General features: G+C 50.4%; 1 protein-coding gene across 4 annotated transcripts in view; it reads left to right on the forward strand.

The window, feature by feature from the left end:
• The window catches only part of MTMR4 (myotubularin related protein 4), a 32011-nt gene extending 20244 nt beyond the window's left edge, over nt 1-11767 (forward strand). For all 4 annotated transcript variants that reach the window (XM_085522361.1, XM_032448487.2, XM_032448486.2 and 1 more), the window contains 11 exons: nt 3517-3713; nt 3942-4070; nt 4360-4471; nt 4797-4992; nt 5481-5666; nt 6358-6528; nt 6650-6804; nt 7122-8349; nt 8706-8816; nt 9130-9218; nt 9515-11767. In XM_085522361.1, coding sequence (XP_085378487.1) covers nt 3517-3713; nt 3942-4070; nt 4360-4471; nt 4797-4992; nt 5481-5666; nt 6358-6528; nt 6650-6804; nt 7122-8349; nt 8706-8816; nt 9130-9218; nt 9515-9692 — 2752 coding nt within the window. In that variant the 3' untranslated portion in view covers nt 9693-11767. The remainder of the gene's footprint in view (nt 1-3516; nt 3714-3941; nt 4071-4359; nt 4472-4796; nt 4993-5480; nt 5667-6357; nt 6529-6649; nt 6805-7121; nt 8350-8705; nt 8817-9129; nt 9219-9514) is intronic.
• The last annotated feature ends 1250 nt before the right edge of the window (nt 11768-13017 follow it).

The raw sequence follows: 13017 nt of genomic DNA on the forward strand, positions 1-13017 counted from the left end.
AGGATCTAGAATATCATCTAGTCCAACCGTCCTCCTATAACCATCACTACTCACTAAGCTGCAAACATGTATCTCATAGCACTTCATCCAGACAGGTGGGTCCAGCAGGACCTGGATGTACTTTCTGGTACCCATCTGCAAATCATTTCTGTTTGGAGTGAGCTGTGAGAGTTTGTAAGCATTGAGGTAACAGGGAGGGTGAAATGTTTGCTGGTGGCTGAAGGTGGTTGAGTCGATAGCTGCTAGATACAGGGAGTGTTTCTTCCATGATCAGAGCAGCCTTCCAAAAATCATCTGAACATGAGGATGGATGTGGCGAGGCAGAAAGTAAAGCAGAGCTTGTCAGGGCAGGGGGTGCTTTCTCTTTAAGCACATCTTCTAGGAGACTGGCATGTCTGAGCCAAATGGGAAGTCGGTTGCATAGGTGTGCAGGACCGGGACTTTACACACACCTTACCTGTATGTCTCTGTGTTACGTGGTTTGTGTTGCATGCTGTCAGATGCTGGCAAAACACAGCGTGTTGTTTCTACAAGACCTGAATTCTGCAGCAGAAGAGTAATGAGTGCTGGTTATCGTATGGGGCCTTGCCCTCTTTGTAGCCAAGTCAGCTAAGAAGTTAATTGTGTTTGTGATTACTTTTGCTAAAATTGGTCTGGCACTGGAGACTGTCCCAGTGTGCTTCCCCACCCCAGGGCAGAAGCTCATCTTTTTGCTGCTCTCTTACAATTATTTTGCTCTGTGCTTTATGATATCGCTGTGAGGATACCCGGTAATTTACAGGCTGAGCTGCAGCCCTCTGCAGCCTGGGATCAGATTAGAAGGTGCTGATGAGTGATGCTACAAGATGGGGCAAGGCCTTCGCCACCTCTCTCCTCTTCATGAGCTCTGCAGGCTTTGCCCCTAGAATGGAAGCATTGGCCAGAAGGGCTGTGAGGGCCATGGTGTGGTGCCTTGTGCGGCACCAGGGGAAGGGAAGAAACACACGCCTCCCACTCAGCTCCTTATCACCCACAGCTCAGGACAAGGAGGCTCAGGTGCGTGCACCCCAAGGTATCACGTTATCAATTTCCTTACAGAAAGTAGAATTGGGCTGGTAAGCAAGGCAGAGGCACAGGTCTTCAGTGCTGGGTTCTCAGTGGAGGTGCACAGTGGAGATGCAGGAGCCTGCAGGCACAGTTCGCTTGTGAAGCAGCGCAGAGGATGCAATTAATTATTTAGCTGACTACAGAGGCAGACGGGCATGGTGTGCCAGCCGCTCCTCGTCACTGCGCTGTCTGCACAGCCACCTTCACAAGTCCTTGGCACTGCACTAGCCAGGATCTGCTCACGGATGCTCTCAGTCACCTTTATCTGTGCCCATGCTGCAGCAAGCATCAGGGGAACAACAGCAAATGGTGGGCATTTCTGCAGCCCTGTGGCAGAACACACGGCCTGGAGCCTTCTGGTCATGCTGAGTGGGGCAGGGCTCTCCCCTGCACACCAGGAAACTGGGGCTGCTTGCAGGCATGCATCTAAGGCAGGAGCCCATGGGTGTCACTGAGAGGCATGCTCTGGAAACCTTCTCTAGGCTGTTCCTCCTGTTTTAAGCCAAGCTGCTCAGAGAGCTCTTAGTTGCAGCTTTCTGGTTGACTGCTATGAGTTAGGTGACGTGCTAAGAACATCAGATGTGTTCTAGCTTTGTGCTCTGAGTGAATCTGGGAGTTGGTATCACTGCGTGAAGCAGTTCACTGCTGCCTGCCAGTAGCTTCGCACACCAGCACAGCTGAAGCCCTTTCCTACCTTCTGTGTCCTGAATGGAGCCATCACACCCAGGCAGGCATGAGCAGCAGTCATGGCACAGCACCCGCATGTCCCAGAAACGTGCTCAGGCGCTGTCTGGGAACGTTCTAGTTGGCACAGGCCAGAAGCTGTGGGTGTGCTAACAAACAGGCTTGGGTGATCACGGGCCTCTGCTCCAGTCCACACCTTGGCTGTGCTTCACTCCGTAGTATAAACACAGCCTTTGCTGCTGTCGGTGCTACCCATCTGCAGCCAGAAATAGATCCTGGGAGTGACGCCGCTCCTCATCTTGCAAAACAGAACTGCAGCACAGGATGGCACCAAAAGAAAAGGGCTCCAGAGAGTTTTGAGCTGAACGTCAATGTCAGATTCTTGGAAGTTTGCAGCAGTACCATCTGCAAGATGTCCTTAGTGAGCAAATGTTCCTTGCAAGTTGCTTCGGGAGAACATTGACTCTGAGAAGCAAAACCATCCCTCCAAGCTGCAGCGCTGCTGGTGAGATGCTGTGCGCCGCTGTTAGAACGTGCTGAGGCTTTGGGTTTCTTCTGATGTGCTGCCTTTCAGAGCAAATAATGGGAAGGAGCAGCAGCTTCTGCTGTGGGACGGCAGAGCCCCTAAAGGGGTGACAGCATGAGGAAGGGAGAGAATGGCAGGAGTGCTCAGAGCTCCGCTGGCACTAAGCGGCCTTTGAGTGTTGGCTTGAGGCTTGTGCTAGTGTGCATTGGGATCTAATCTGTTATGCCTTCTACTTGGCCACCAATGCAGCTTTTTCAGTGTTGACCTACAAAAGGTATTTGGGTGTTGCTTGTCAGGTCCTTATCCGTGTCTCTGTTCTTACTCTGGCTCATCTTCAGAGAGGTGTTGCATGAGGGGCAGCAGGGCAGGGAGGGGCAGGTGTTGTTGTTAGGAAGAACTGAGATACAGGACCATCCAGTTCCTCATCCCCTCCCTGAGAAGGGCCAGACACCAGGGATAGCATCTCAAGGGAGTGTAACAGGAAGGGGATGCAGATGTTCTACTTCCATGGCCTTTGCGGCTGCTGGTATCTTCCATTTCCTGCCACATGTATTCAGGAGGACGCGAGGCTGTGCTTTCTGTGGTCACTCAGTGAGCCCTACTCACGGTGGACTTTTGGTTTTACATTGACTTTTCATTTATTAACATTAAATTCTATATGCTTTTTTATCACTCGATATCATGAGATCCTCAGCAGTTTTTTCTCCATCCAGCTGTAGGCTCTCATGGACGATTCTGTAGCAACAGCAAACTTTGTCTCCTAATCCTCCATCCCCTTTCCAGGCCATTTAAGATGGATGTTCATGTGAAAAGTGCACACTTAGCCCTATTTCGGGCCTTCTCTGAGGCCTACAGCCAGGGTAGGGTTCATATTTTAGGGCTTATTAATAAACACCAGCTCAGGCCTCCACCCAGAAACTAACCAGTCTGATGCTGAGTGAGCTAATCCCTCTAACTTACAAGCGGTAAATTAAATGGTTTAACAACCAGTACGTCCTGCAAGGAAGAGGTGATAAGGGAAGAACAGAGCACTATCACAGTTAATAACTATGACTTTCCCAAAGTGCAGCCATCATTATTTGAAGTTCTCTTGAGAGAGCAATGGCTGCAGCAACTGGCAGTGTCCCACTCCCTGCAGGGTTGCCCAGGCACCAGCTGGCTGGGGGTGAATGGGGAGTTTTGCTGGGGTGTCCCTCACCTCCACGGGGCTTCCTTTGCAGACACGTGCGTAACGGGGCGGTGATTGCACGCTGCAGCCAGCCCGAAATCAGCTGGTGGGGCTGGCGGAACGCTGACGATGAGTATCTTGTGACATCGATTGCCAAAGCCTGTGCCTTGAACCCTGGAGCGAAGGCACCTGGTGGTGTGCCACACAACGGGAGCAGCGATGGCAGCGAGGCCTGCGAGGCTGACTTTGGTGAGACAACACACTTCCTTCTGCTGTCTGCTAAATGTGCGTGTTATGCAGCTCTCCCCACATCTAAATGTCTCTGCTGCTAACAGGGCTGTTATAATGCAAGATTTAAACCTGGTGTCTAGGTTCATAACCTGGGCCCTGCATGTGGGGTGGGTGCACTACCAGTGCAGGGCTACCATGGGAGGGATGGAGGGAGGTGCCAGCACTCAGCCTGTGCTCTCCCTGCAGACTCGTCCCTGACCGCATGTTCGGGTGTGGAGAACGTGGGCACCCCTCAGAAGCTGCTGATCCTTGATGCCAGGTCCTACACAGCAGCCGTGGCCAACAGGGCAAAGGGAGGAGGCTGCGAATGTGAAGGTACGTGGTGCTGAGCACATCCCACAGCACTTCTTGAACCTGCAGAGTCGAGTGGGCCCTGCAGCAGTTTGTGTCGGGTTGGCGTTGTGGTGCTCCGTCTGTGGGAGCGCTTTGCCCTTCTCAGCTGTGCAGTCTGTTACTCCACACAAACAGCTGCTGGCCCACAAGGCTTCCTAGAATAACTGCTTATGTGCTGCTGGAATGGAGCAGTGCTGCTGTGGGGAACAACCAAACCACAAGGAGGCAATTGCTGCAGCAGCAGTTCCTGAACTGTCTCTCTTGTGTTCAGAGTATTACCCAAACTGCGAAGTCGTGTTCATGGGCATGGCCAACATCCACTCCATCCGGAACAGCTTCCAGTACCTGCGAGCTGTCTGCAGCCAAGTGCCAGACCCCAGCAAGTAAGTCACCATTCTCTGGCTATGGGGGAAGTGCTCACAGTGCTTAAATGTAGCCCATTCTGGTCCCTGGTAATCTGGAACGGATTGCATTGCAGACTTAAGTATCCATTGTCTATATGTATCCTATCCTCTATGTTTCAGAAGCATCAGGGAAAAACTGCAATTAGATGTTGGTTTGTAGTTATTCCCAAACTGGTTGACTCCGCTTTTTGACATATTTTTTAAAAGACTTATTTTCATTGAGAACACAAAACCAACTTGGGTCAATGTGTTGTGTGCTGCTGGAGAACTGAGCCACCTTCCTGCTTTGTTGCAAACCTTCTAGCTGGCTTTCGGCCCTGGAGAGCACCAAGTGGCTGCAGCACCTTTCTGTCATGCTGAAGGCAGCCGTGCTGGTCTCCAGTGCAGTTGACAGAGAAGGACGTCCAGTGCTGGTTCATTGCTCTGACGGCTGGGACAGGACCCCGCAGATCGTAGCGCTGGCAAAGATTCTTCTGGACCCCTATTACAGGACCATGGAGGTAGGTGTTGTGCTACTCTGCTGTTCCATGTCTGTCAAATGGCAGCACTTGTCTGTGACTCTCAGCAGACAGGAGCAGAACTCCACGTGGAAATGAGCTTACTGGCATTTCAGGGCTGTTATTATGGGCACTGAGTTTCTCTGTATGTTCCTCCTGCCTTTTTTTAGTGAATTTTATGCCCCACTCCCAGTTTGGTGAAGTGCTTTGGTAAATAACCTGTTGTGCTCAAGGTGCAGCTGCTTCCCTGCTCCTCCTTGTGATTATTTTATTTATTTATGTTCATTCTCAAGGTTGTTTGTCATATAGAAATAACAGACATTGCTTTGTGTTTGAAAGCAACCTGACCTTCAAGTAGCTTTGCCCCCAAACCAAGCATGGAGCTTCCTTGCCAGAGCTCATTAGTCCTGAGGTCTCTTGGCCGTGCTGGCAGATGGGGCTCGTCTTGTCTCGCTCGGTGCCTACAGCGAAGTTTTCTCTTTTATTCACAGGGTTTCCAGGTGCTTGTTGAATCAGATTGGCTGGATTTTGGTCACAAGTTCGGTGATCGCTGTGGTCACCAGGAGAAGGTGGAAGATCAGAACGAGCAGTGCCCCGTGTTCCTGCAGTGGCTGGATGCTGTTCATCAGCTTCTGAAGCAATTTCCTTGCCTCTTTGAATTTAACGAAGCCTTTTTGGTAAGATACTCATGCAAACACTTCTTTATTCCTTACCAGCTGTTGGCAGAGGCAGGAGGAGGCCGTGATATTTTGTGGTGTTATGGTTGATAAAGGACAAGAAAAAAATGGAATTCATTAAAAATTGGGAAGTGTCTGATTACTGCTTGGGCTCTGCTGGCATTCCTGACATACCTGTGCGGGCTCAGCCCTGCCCTTCAGTTGAGGCATTCTGACCTGGTTCTGTATGTGCAATGACAGCTTCTCTCCAACTGCTTGCGTTTCTTCCTTCTCCCGCTGGGGACTGCAGGCTGGGCAGACCAAGCAGACCAGGCAGCAATGAAAGTTTTATGTTCTGTAGTTTCTTTGGATTGCTTCTTTCCTAGCCCAGTGAATTCACATACCATCAGCAGCTCTGTTGTAACCAAAAGCTTCCATCAGCAGCACTGTTTTAACCAAAAGCTTGCTTTAAGAAAAAAATGGGGAAGTGATAGCTAGTAATCTGTCTTATCATGTAATACAGCTTGAGGTCATAGACGTGGTATCAGTTGACTGTTGATATCACTTGAAGTGCCCTGTGTGACAGAGATGACAGCACTGAGGTCACCAGCTGGGTGAGAATCTGCCCAGAGAGGTGGAAGATGTTGCCCTTGGAGACAGGCAGCACCGCTTCCCAATAGTCATGGCAGCTGTTCTCCTTTTGATGCTGCAGGTGAAGCTGGTGCAACACACGTATTCCTGCCTCTATGGGACCTTCCTTGGGAACAGCCCATGCGAGCGAGAGATGCACAATATCTACAAGCGAACCTGCTCAGTGTGGTCACTCCTGCGGGCTGGAAATAAGAACTTCCACAATCTTCTCTACATGCCAGGGTCTGAGCAGGTGAGTACGGCTCCTGGCCTCGCTTTCTGAGGTGTCCACCTGCCAGGCACCGGGAACTGTATGAGGAGAGGCTGGAGAGGTTTCCTGCTGTGTTCATCTCTAACCACAGTGGTTGTTGCAGGTGCTGCATCCTGTGTGCCACGTGCGAGCGCTGCATGTCTGGACAGCGGTGTATCTCCCAGCTTCCTCCCCACACCCTTTGGGACAGGATGACATGGACATTTACATGCCCCCTGGATCTCAGAGCCAGGAGTTCAGTGGCAGGTGTTTGGACAGGTAAGAGCCCAGAGCTCCAGTCCCGGGTTGCTTCTTACCCACAATCATCTGTCCCTCCTCTGCTTGTTATCTTTGCTGTGGGGAGGAAGAGCTGTGTAGCACTGTCCCATCCACTTGAAGGAGAACAAGTGCAGCTCACTGCTGTACTAAAAAGGCAGACTGCAGTGTTCTGCATTTCAGCTCATGTTGCTGCACCCCTCCTCTCTTCCCACCCCATCATCTCCAAATAGGAACATCTCCATTATCATAGCTACAGCTGAAATGAGGGAAGTTTCAAAGAGTTTTGTTTTGAGAATTGCTTTGCTTTGGGGTTCCAGATTACCAAAGACAAGATCTATGGACGACCTGCTTTCAGCCTGCGACTCCAGCAGCCCGCTGACCCGCACGTCCAGTGACCCAAACCTGAACAACCACTGTCAGGAGGTGCGTGTGGGCCTGGAAGCCAGGCATGCTGCCACCGAGGGAGCCGAGCTGCATGTGGGAGAAGGCAGCGTAGTGGCTGCTGCTGAGACACAGCAAGTGGAGGAGCAGCAGGAAAGTGCCCCCCCACCAGCCAGCAGTGCTTTCAACAGCAGTGAGTGTGAAGAGCAAAGCAAGAAGCTGAACAACTGGGCTCCTGTGCCAGCAAACGGCGTGTCTGTGGAGGCAGAAAAGGGAAACGGAACACACATGGAGGAACTGGATGGTGCATGCCCAGCTCCAGATCCTTCCAAACAGGAAAATGTTGACGGGGTTTCCACCAGTTCTAGAAAGCAATTAGAATCCTGTTCCCAGGAGCCTTTGAAGGCTGCTGGCTTGGCACCCAATGGAGAAGGCTGCCCCAAGAAAAACACCACCTGCCAAGACATTCCCAGCCAGGAGCCACTGGCGCCCAGCGCTCCTTGTCAGGAGCCGAGCATCCCCTGCCCAGATGAAGACAACAGCAAAGGTTATGCTGGAAGGAGGGGGCTCTGTGAGGATCCCTGCCGGATGGGGAGAGTCCCACTAGAGCAATGGCGCAAGCCCATCTCCCAGAGCCAGAGCAGCGAGTTCTCCTTTTTGGGGTCCAACTGGGACAGTTTTCAAGGAATGGTGACATCGCTCCCCAATGGGGAGCCCACACCCAGACAGCTCCTGTCCTATGGTTGTTGTAGTAAGAGGTTGAGCAGCAAACAGCTGCGGGCACCGGGCCTGTGTTTCAGTGGCCAATGGTCTGCCAGGGAAGGTGCAAAAGGCTCAGTCTGCTCTGGGCACATCGGCACGCATTTTACAGGCTCCGCAGGGAAGCCCAGCCGCTCGTGGCTGCCCTGCCACGTGAAGCAAGCGCCTGGTCCCAAGCACATGCCACCGAAATGCCCTTCTCCCGTGCCTCCTCTCTACCTGGATGACGACGGGCTCCCTTTCCCCACGGATGTGATTCAGCACAGGCTGCGTCAGATCGAGGCCAGCTACAAGCAGGAGGTGGAGCAGCTCCGCAGGCAGGTGCGGGAGCTGCAGCTGCGGTTGGACATCCGCCACTTCTGCGCCCCGCCGGCTGAACCGCCCATGGACTACGAGGATGATTTCGTAAGTAGCTCTCACAGCTTCAGCTGCGCAGTCTCTGCCAGCAGCAGCCCCTGCACACCCCCCCACACCGCCTGTTCCAAACTACATTCATGTTCCTATAACTTCAGAGCAGATGGTTAAGACCACTGCTGTGTTTCTTCAGCCCCGCTCCCCTCATCCACAAGCCCCCGTCCTCGTGCCTCCTGCAGGTATTTCTGCTTCCCGGGGGCCAAGCAATGGCTGCTTTGCAGTCATGAAAACTTCAGTGCTTTGCCCCTTGCATGGGGAAACTCAGAGCCACTCATGTGCCCCTCACGAGCACTGTGTGGCTGCAGAGGGAGCGCCCTGAGACACGATTTGTGACTCTCCTTTTGCAGACTTGTCTGAAGGAATCAGATGGCAGCGACACTGAGGACTTCTGCTCTGATCACAGTGAAGATTGTTTGTCAGAAGCGAGCTGGGAGCCTGTTGACAAGAAGGAGACCGAGGTACGTGTGTTGTAAGAGCAAATGCTGTGAGTGCAGCAGGAGAGGATGTTTCCTTTCTGGCAGCTGATTTCTATGGTTACAGCAATGATGACTAGGCTGAAAGCAGGGCTGAGAGAAGCCACCCTTGTCCTTTAGGCAAGAGAGTCTGTCAGAATCCTCATCTGCTGCTTCCCACAGAAAGGAACCCGTGGGATGGGCTGTCTCAGGGCTGGCCTGTTCTGGTCCAGAGCAACATCTCAGCCTGTATTTGGGTCCGAAGGTCTGGTCAGTGTGATGTTAGACATGGAGCTGATGAGGACTGTGTTTGCCCTAGGTCACGCGGTGGGTTCCAGACCACATGGCCTCGCACTGTTTTAACTGTGATTGTGAATTCTGGCTGGCAAAACGGAGGCATCACTGCAGGTAAACCTTATTTTTGCTGCAGTTCCACTTTTCTTCTCTGCTCGTCTCTTAAACCTCCCCAAACGCTTGTCTGCAACGTTCATCCCCTCCACCTCCGAGAAGAAACTGTTGTGACCTTGTTTTATTTGCCAGATCTCAGGAATTCCCTGCAGATTCCCAGTCTGCTGTGCTTTCCTTGTTCCCATTTCCCGAGACTCTTTGGTCCTTCTGATCCTGAACAGGGTCCTTCATCCTTGCTGAAGTTTTGCTCTGCTGTTCACAGCTCTCCTCTCACTGCCTCCCTTTCTTCCTGGCAGGAACTGTGGGAATGTGTTTTGTGCCGGCTGCTGCCACCTGAAGTTGCCCATCCCTGATCAGCAGTTGTATGACCCCGTCCTCGTTTGTAACTCCTGTTATGACCACATCCAAGTGTCTCGTGCCAGGGAGCTCATGAGCCAACATCTGAAGAAGCCCATCGCCACAGCTTCCAGCTGAATGCCAGACAAGGGACCTGTCTAAGCCCAGCCTTTTCTCTCATGGGTTTGAAGGGTGACTCTGCCTCCACTGTAATTGTGAAGGCCTTTGGTGCAACACTTGAACACCAAGCTTGAATGCACTGTCTTCAACAGTCTTACGATCTGACTGGAGCAGAGGAGCTCAGATTAGAGAGTACGATGTGCCTCCACTCTGGTACCAGTGGGCCCGTACATTGTAGTCTGACCTAGGGCAAAAGAGGGGATTGCAACCTCTTATGTTTGTGGGCTGGAAAGCAATGTTCTCACAGATATTGCCTGTGCAAAGTACCCCCAAAGCAATAGAAAGGCATGTTTAGAACCAACTCCCCCAACAAAGGCAGGCTGCTGTAACAAGAAGGAAGAGGGCAGAGTTGAGGTGGTACTATGTGCTTTGGAAGGGCTTCAGCCTGGAGCAATTCTGTAGATTCTCTTTCCATGAGTGTGAATTGTGATCAGCTTGGTGAACAAGACTCATTAGCCATCACCGATTGATTTTCTCTTGAGCGTTGAAGAGAAATTCATTCTGGCTGAAAACAGGCCGAGCAGATGTTGCCTGTTTTCACGCTGTGCTAGGGTTGGTGAATGCACCTGACTCTGCCCCTGCCCGCCAGCTGTGCGGGGAGATGGGAGATTGGCTTTTTCACTTCCTGCTCTGCCCGTCTGCTTTGTCTGCAGTAGTGTCACAGCCTGGTGCTAACACAGGAATGGCACCCTGATCCTCTCCTGGCATGGAAACAGAACTCGTGTTCCTGTGTTGCTCCTCCTCCCCTTTTCTGCCCTCAGCTCTCCACTTCCTACTGCTCTGTATCCTGAAAACTTGATACCTTGAGGGTATAGGCCATAATATGTTGTTTTACCTCCTGGAATGTGCTGTCTGGTGTATGTGAGGGTTTCAGTCCAAATGCTGCTATATATTTCTGTGCACTTAATGTAACCCGAAAAAGGGAGAATGAAGCATCGATACCAAAATGGAGGTGGCTGACATAGACACTGCGGTCTGTGCTTTTCACTTTAGGATGTACAACCAAGCTACAGCGATAAACATGACACGTGGCATCTGTTCAGTGGTGGAAACAATATCTCTGGTTTGCCCCAGTGCTGCCTAAAATGCCTCTTGAATTTGACTTCCTTTTTTTCGTCTCCTGTACAGTGGTCAGAGTTCAGAGTTGCCAACTTGCGATTGCCTCTCTGCCTGTTCCTTGAAGTACAGAGCAGGAATCCCAACTCATTCCAAAAAAAGAAAAGTAACTGGGTTTAGAAAGTAAGAAAGGTTTCGAAAGAGAAGATGGCGTTGGGTGAAATTGTGTTGAATTGCTGGATCTCTGTGGGAGATCCATCCTGCCTCCTGAGATATCGGCAGGTTTTAGTGAGGAAGAAGGGTTTGAATGTGGGGCATTTCTTCCCAGAAATGTAGGTTTTCTTCCCAAAGACATGAAAATGCCCTTTAAGTGCACCGTGAGCTGAGACTTCTGATGTTTGGAGGGAGAAACTGTGAGGGCATTTGGTCAAACAAGGCAAAGAACTTCACGCTGTTGTCATCTCCCAGATTTTTGCTAGTGGTTTGTCATCTCCATCAGAGGGAATGGAACAGTGACCCTTTTCCTGCACTTTGATATGTCAGCCTCTGGTTTTGTAAATCCCAGTAGTGCAAACAAAGCTAGCACCATCTGAAGACCCTGTACCTACTTGGACTCTGCTTCTTTTCCATACTGGGAACAACCGATTTGGCTTTGGGACGAGAAGGCACCTTGCTTCAGATTCTCCCCTGCCTTGTACCTTGCAGTCATTGCCAGACATGGAAGAGTGACCATTGGGCTGGCAGAAGGATTTGCTCCTGTTTTACACATGTTGGAATGACTGCAAGCAATAAGGAAGCCAGAAACTAGGTACTCCTGGCCCTTCTGTTCAGGCCATTAGTCCAAACTGCTTTTAGCTCTTGTGAGTTTCAGCGTCACAATGTGCTGGCCAAAAACTCTAAAATCAGTTCTATAGCATTGTGACAAACAAAATGTGCTGTACAACTCAATACAGTTGAAATAAAATCTCTATATTAGTGCTGCTGCGTCTGGGCCCATTATTTCATTTGTGGTACATTCTTGTTCACCATTTCCTTGGTTGTTACCTGCTGCCCTGTCCCTTGGTTAAGGTATGTCAGGAATTTAGTATTCCTTCTCACAAATAATAATCATGGCGAGGACACAAAGCACATTATGTCATGGTCTTCTACTCCAAAGCCCTGTGCTCTTTACCAAACAAACCCATGGCTGCCCGGGATTCCAACACCTTCCAGTCTCTCCTTTAATGACTTAGTGAGGAATTTTTCTCAAGAAGAGAGCTACTAGGGAGTAGTCAACCTTAGAAGGCAACAATTTGTGGGTGATAATCAGGAATGATTTTTCTGCAAATAAAAACAAAACAAAACCCCACAGCTGAACTTCCAGGCCCTAGAATTAATGTTTGCAGTGTCATCTGGCTGCACAGAGAAGGGCTGGATGCTAGAACTGCTACATGACTTCTGGCATCTCATGTCCAGATGGAACAGGAACTGAACAGAACTGCCCCAAGTGCATTCAAAGCTCTGTGGACATTTTTGCTCAATATACCTGAAACTTGTAGTGTCAGGGTGGCCATGCCAGCAAGGACACTGCACGTTCATGAGTACTGAGCACAGAACAAAGCATTATCGCTTCAGGAACATAAAGCCATAATTTACCAACACGTTCAGCCTGAAGTAATCCATGTGTGTATGCTGAAATGTGTCTAAACCTAGCACAAACAGTGAGATCAAAGCCTTCCCCTATCAGTGCAGTAACTGCCATGAATTCTTAGCAAATTAACAACCGGAACTGCTTATGATGTACCATAATATCTCATCAGCCACTGAACAAAATAAACACAGATTTAGGTGTATTGAGAAGTCAGGTGAAGCTTGTGATGGCTGGATGGCGTTCGGTCTCTAAGCCATTAATAGATACTGCTAAAACTGCAGCGGATGTGAAGAGACATGTTAAGCCTTGGTTATAAAAGAGGGAAAAAAAGCAAGAATGTGATGGATGGCCTCCTTGTGAACCCTGCGAGTACTGAGCAGGAAACAGTTGGAAGTGAGAGACAGACAAGAAGGATGCAGGCTTTCCGAGGTGTGTTTGATGTGTTTCCGACCATTCCATTTTCAGTGCAACAGTTAAATAGTAGTAAAACACTCTCCCCAAATGGTAACACTTCCCTGAGTGCTAACTTTGGACGCTGCCGTTTATTTATGGTACTGCGGGTAGAAGTTAATAGTGATACATACAGCAAGTTGTCCA

The sequence above is a fragment of the Coturnix japonica genome, chromosome 22, assembly GCF_054131305.1.
Source record: "Coturnix japonica strain WE chromosome 22, WE-NBRP24, whole genome shotgun sequence".
Taxonomy (NCBI): Eukaryota; Metazoa; Chordata; class Aves; order Galliformes; family Phasianidae; genus Coturnix; species Coturnix japonica.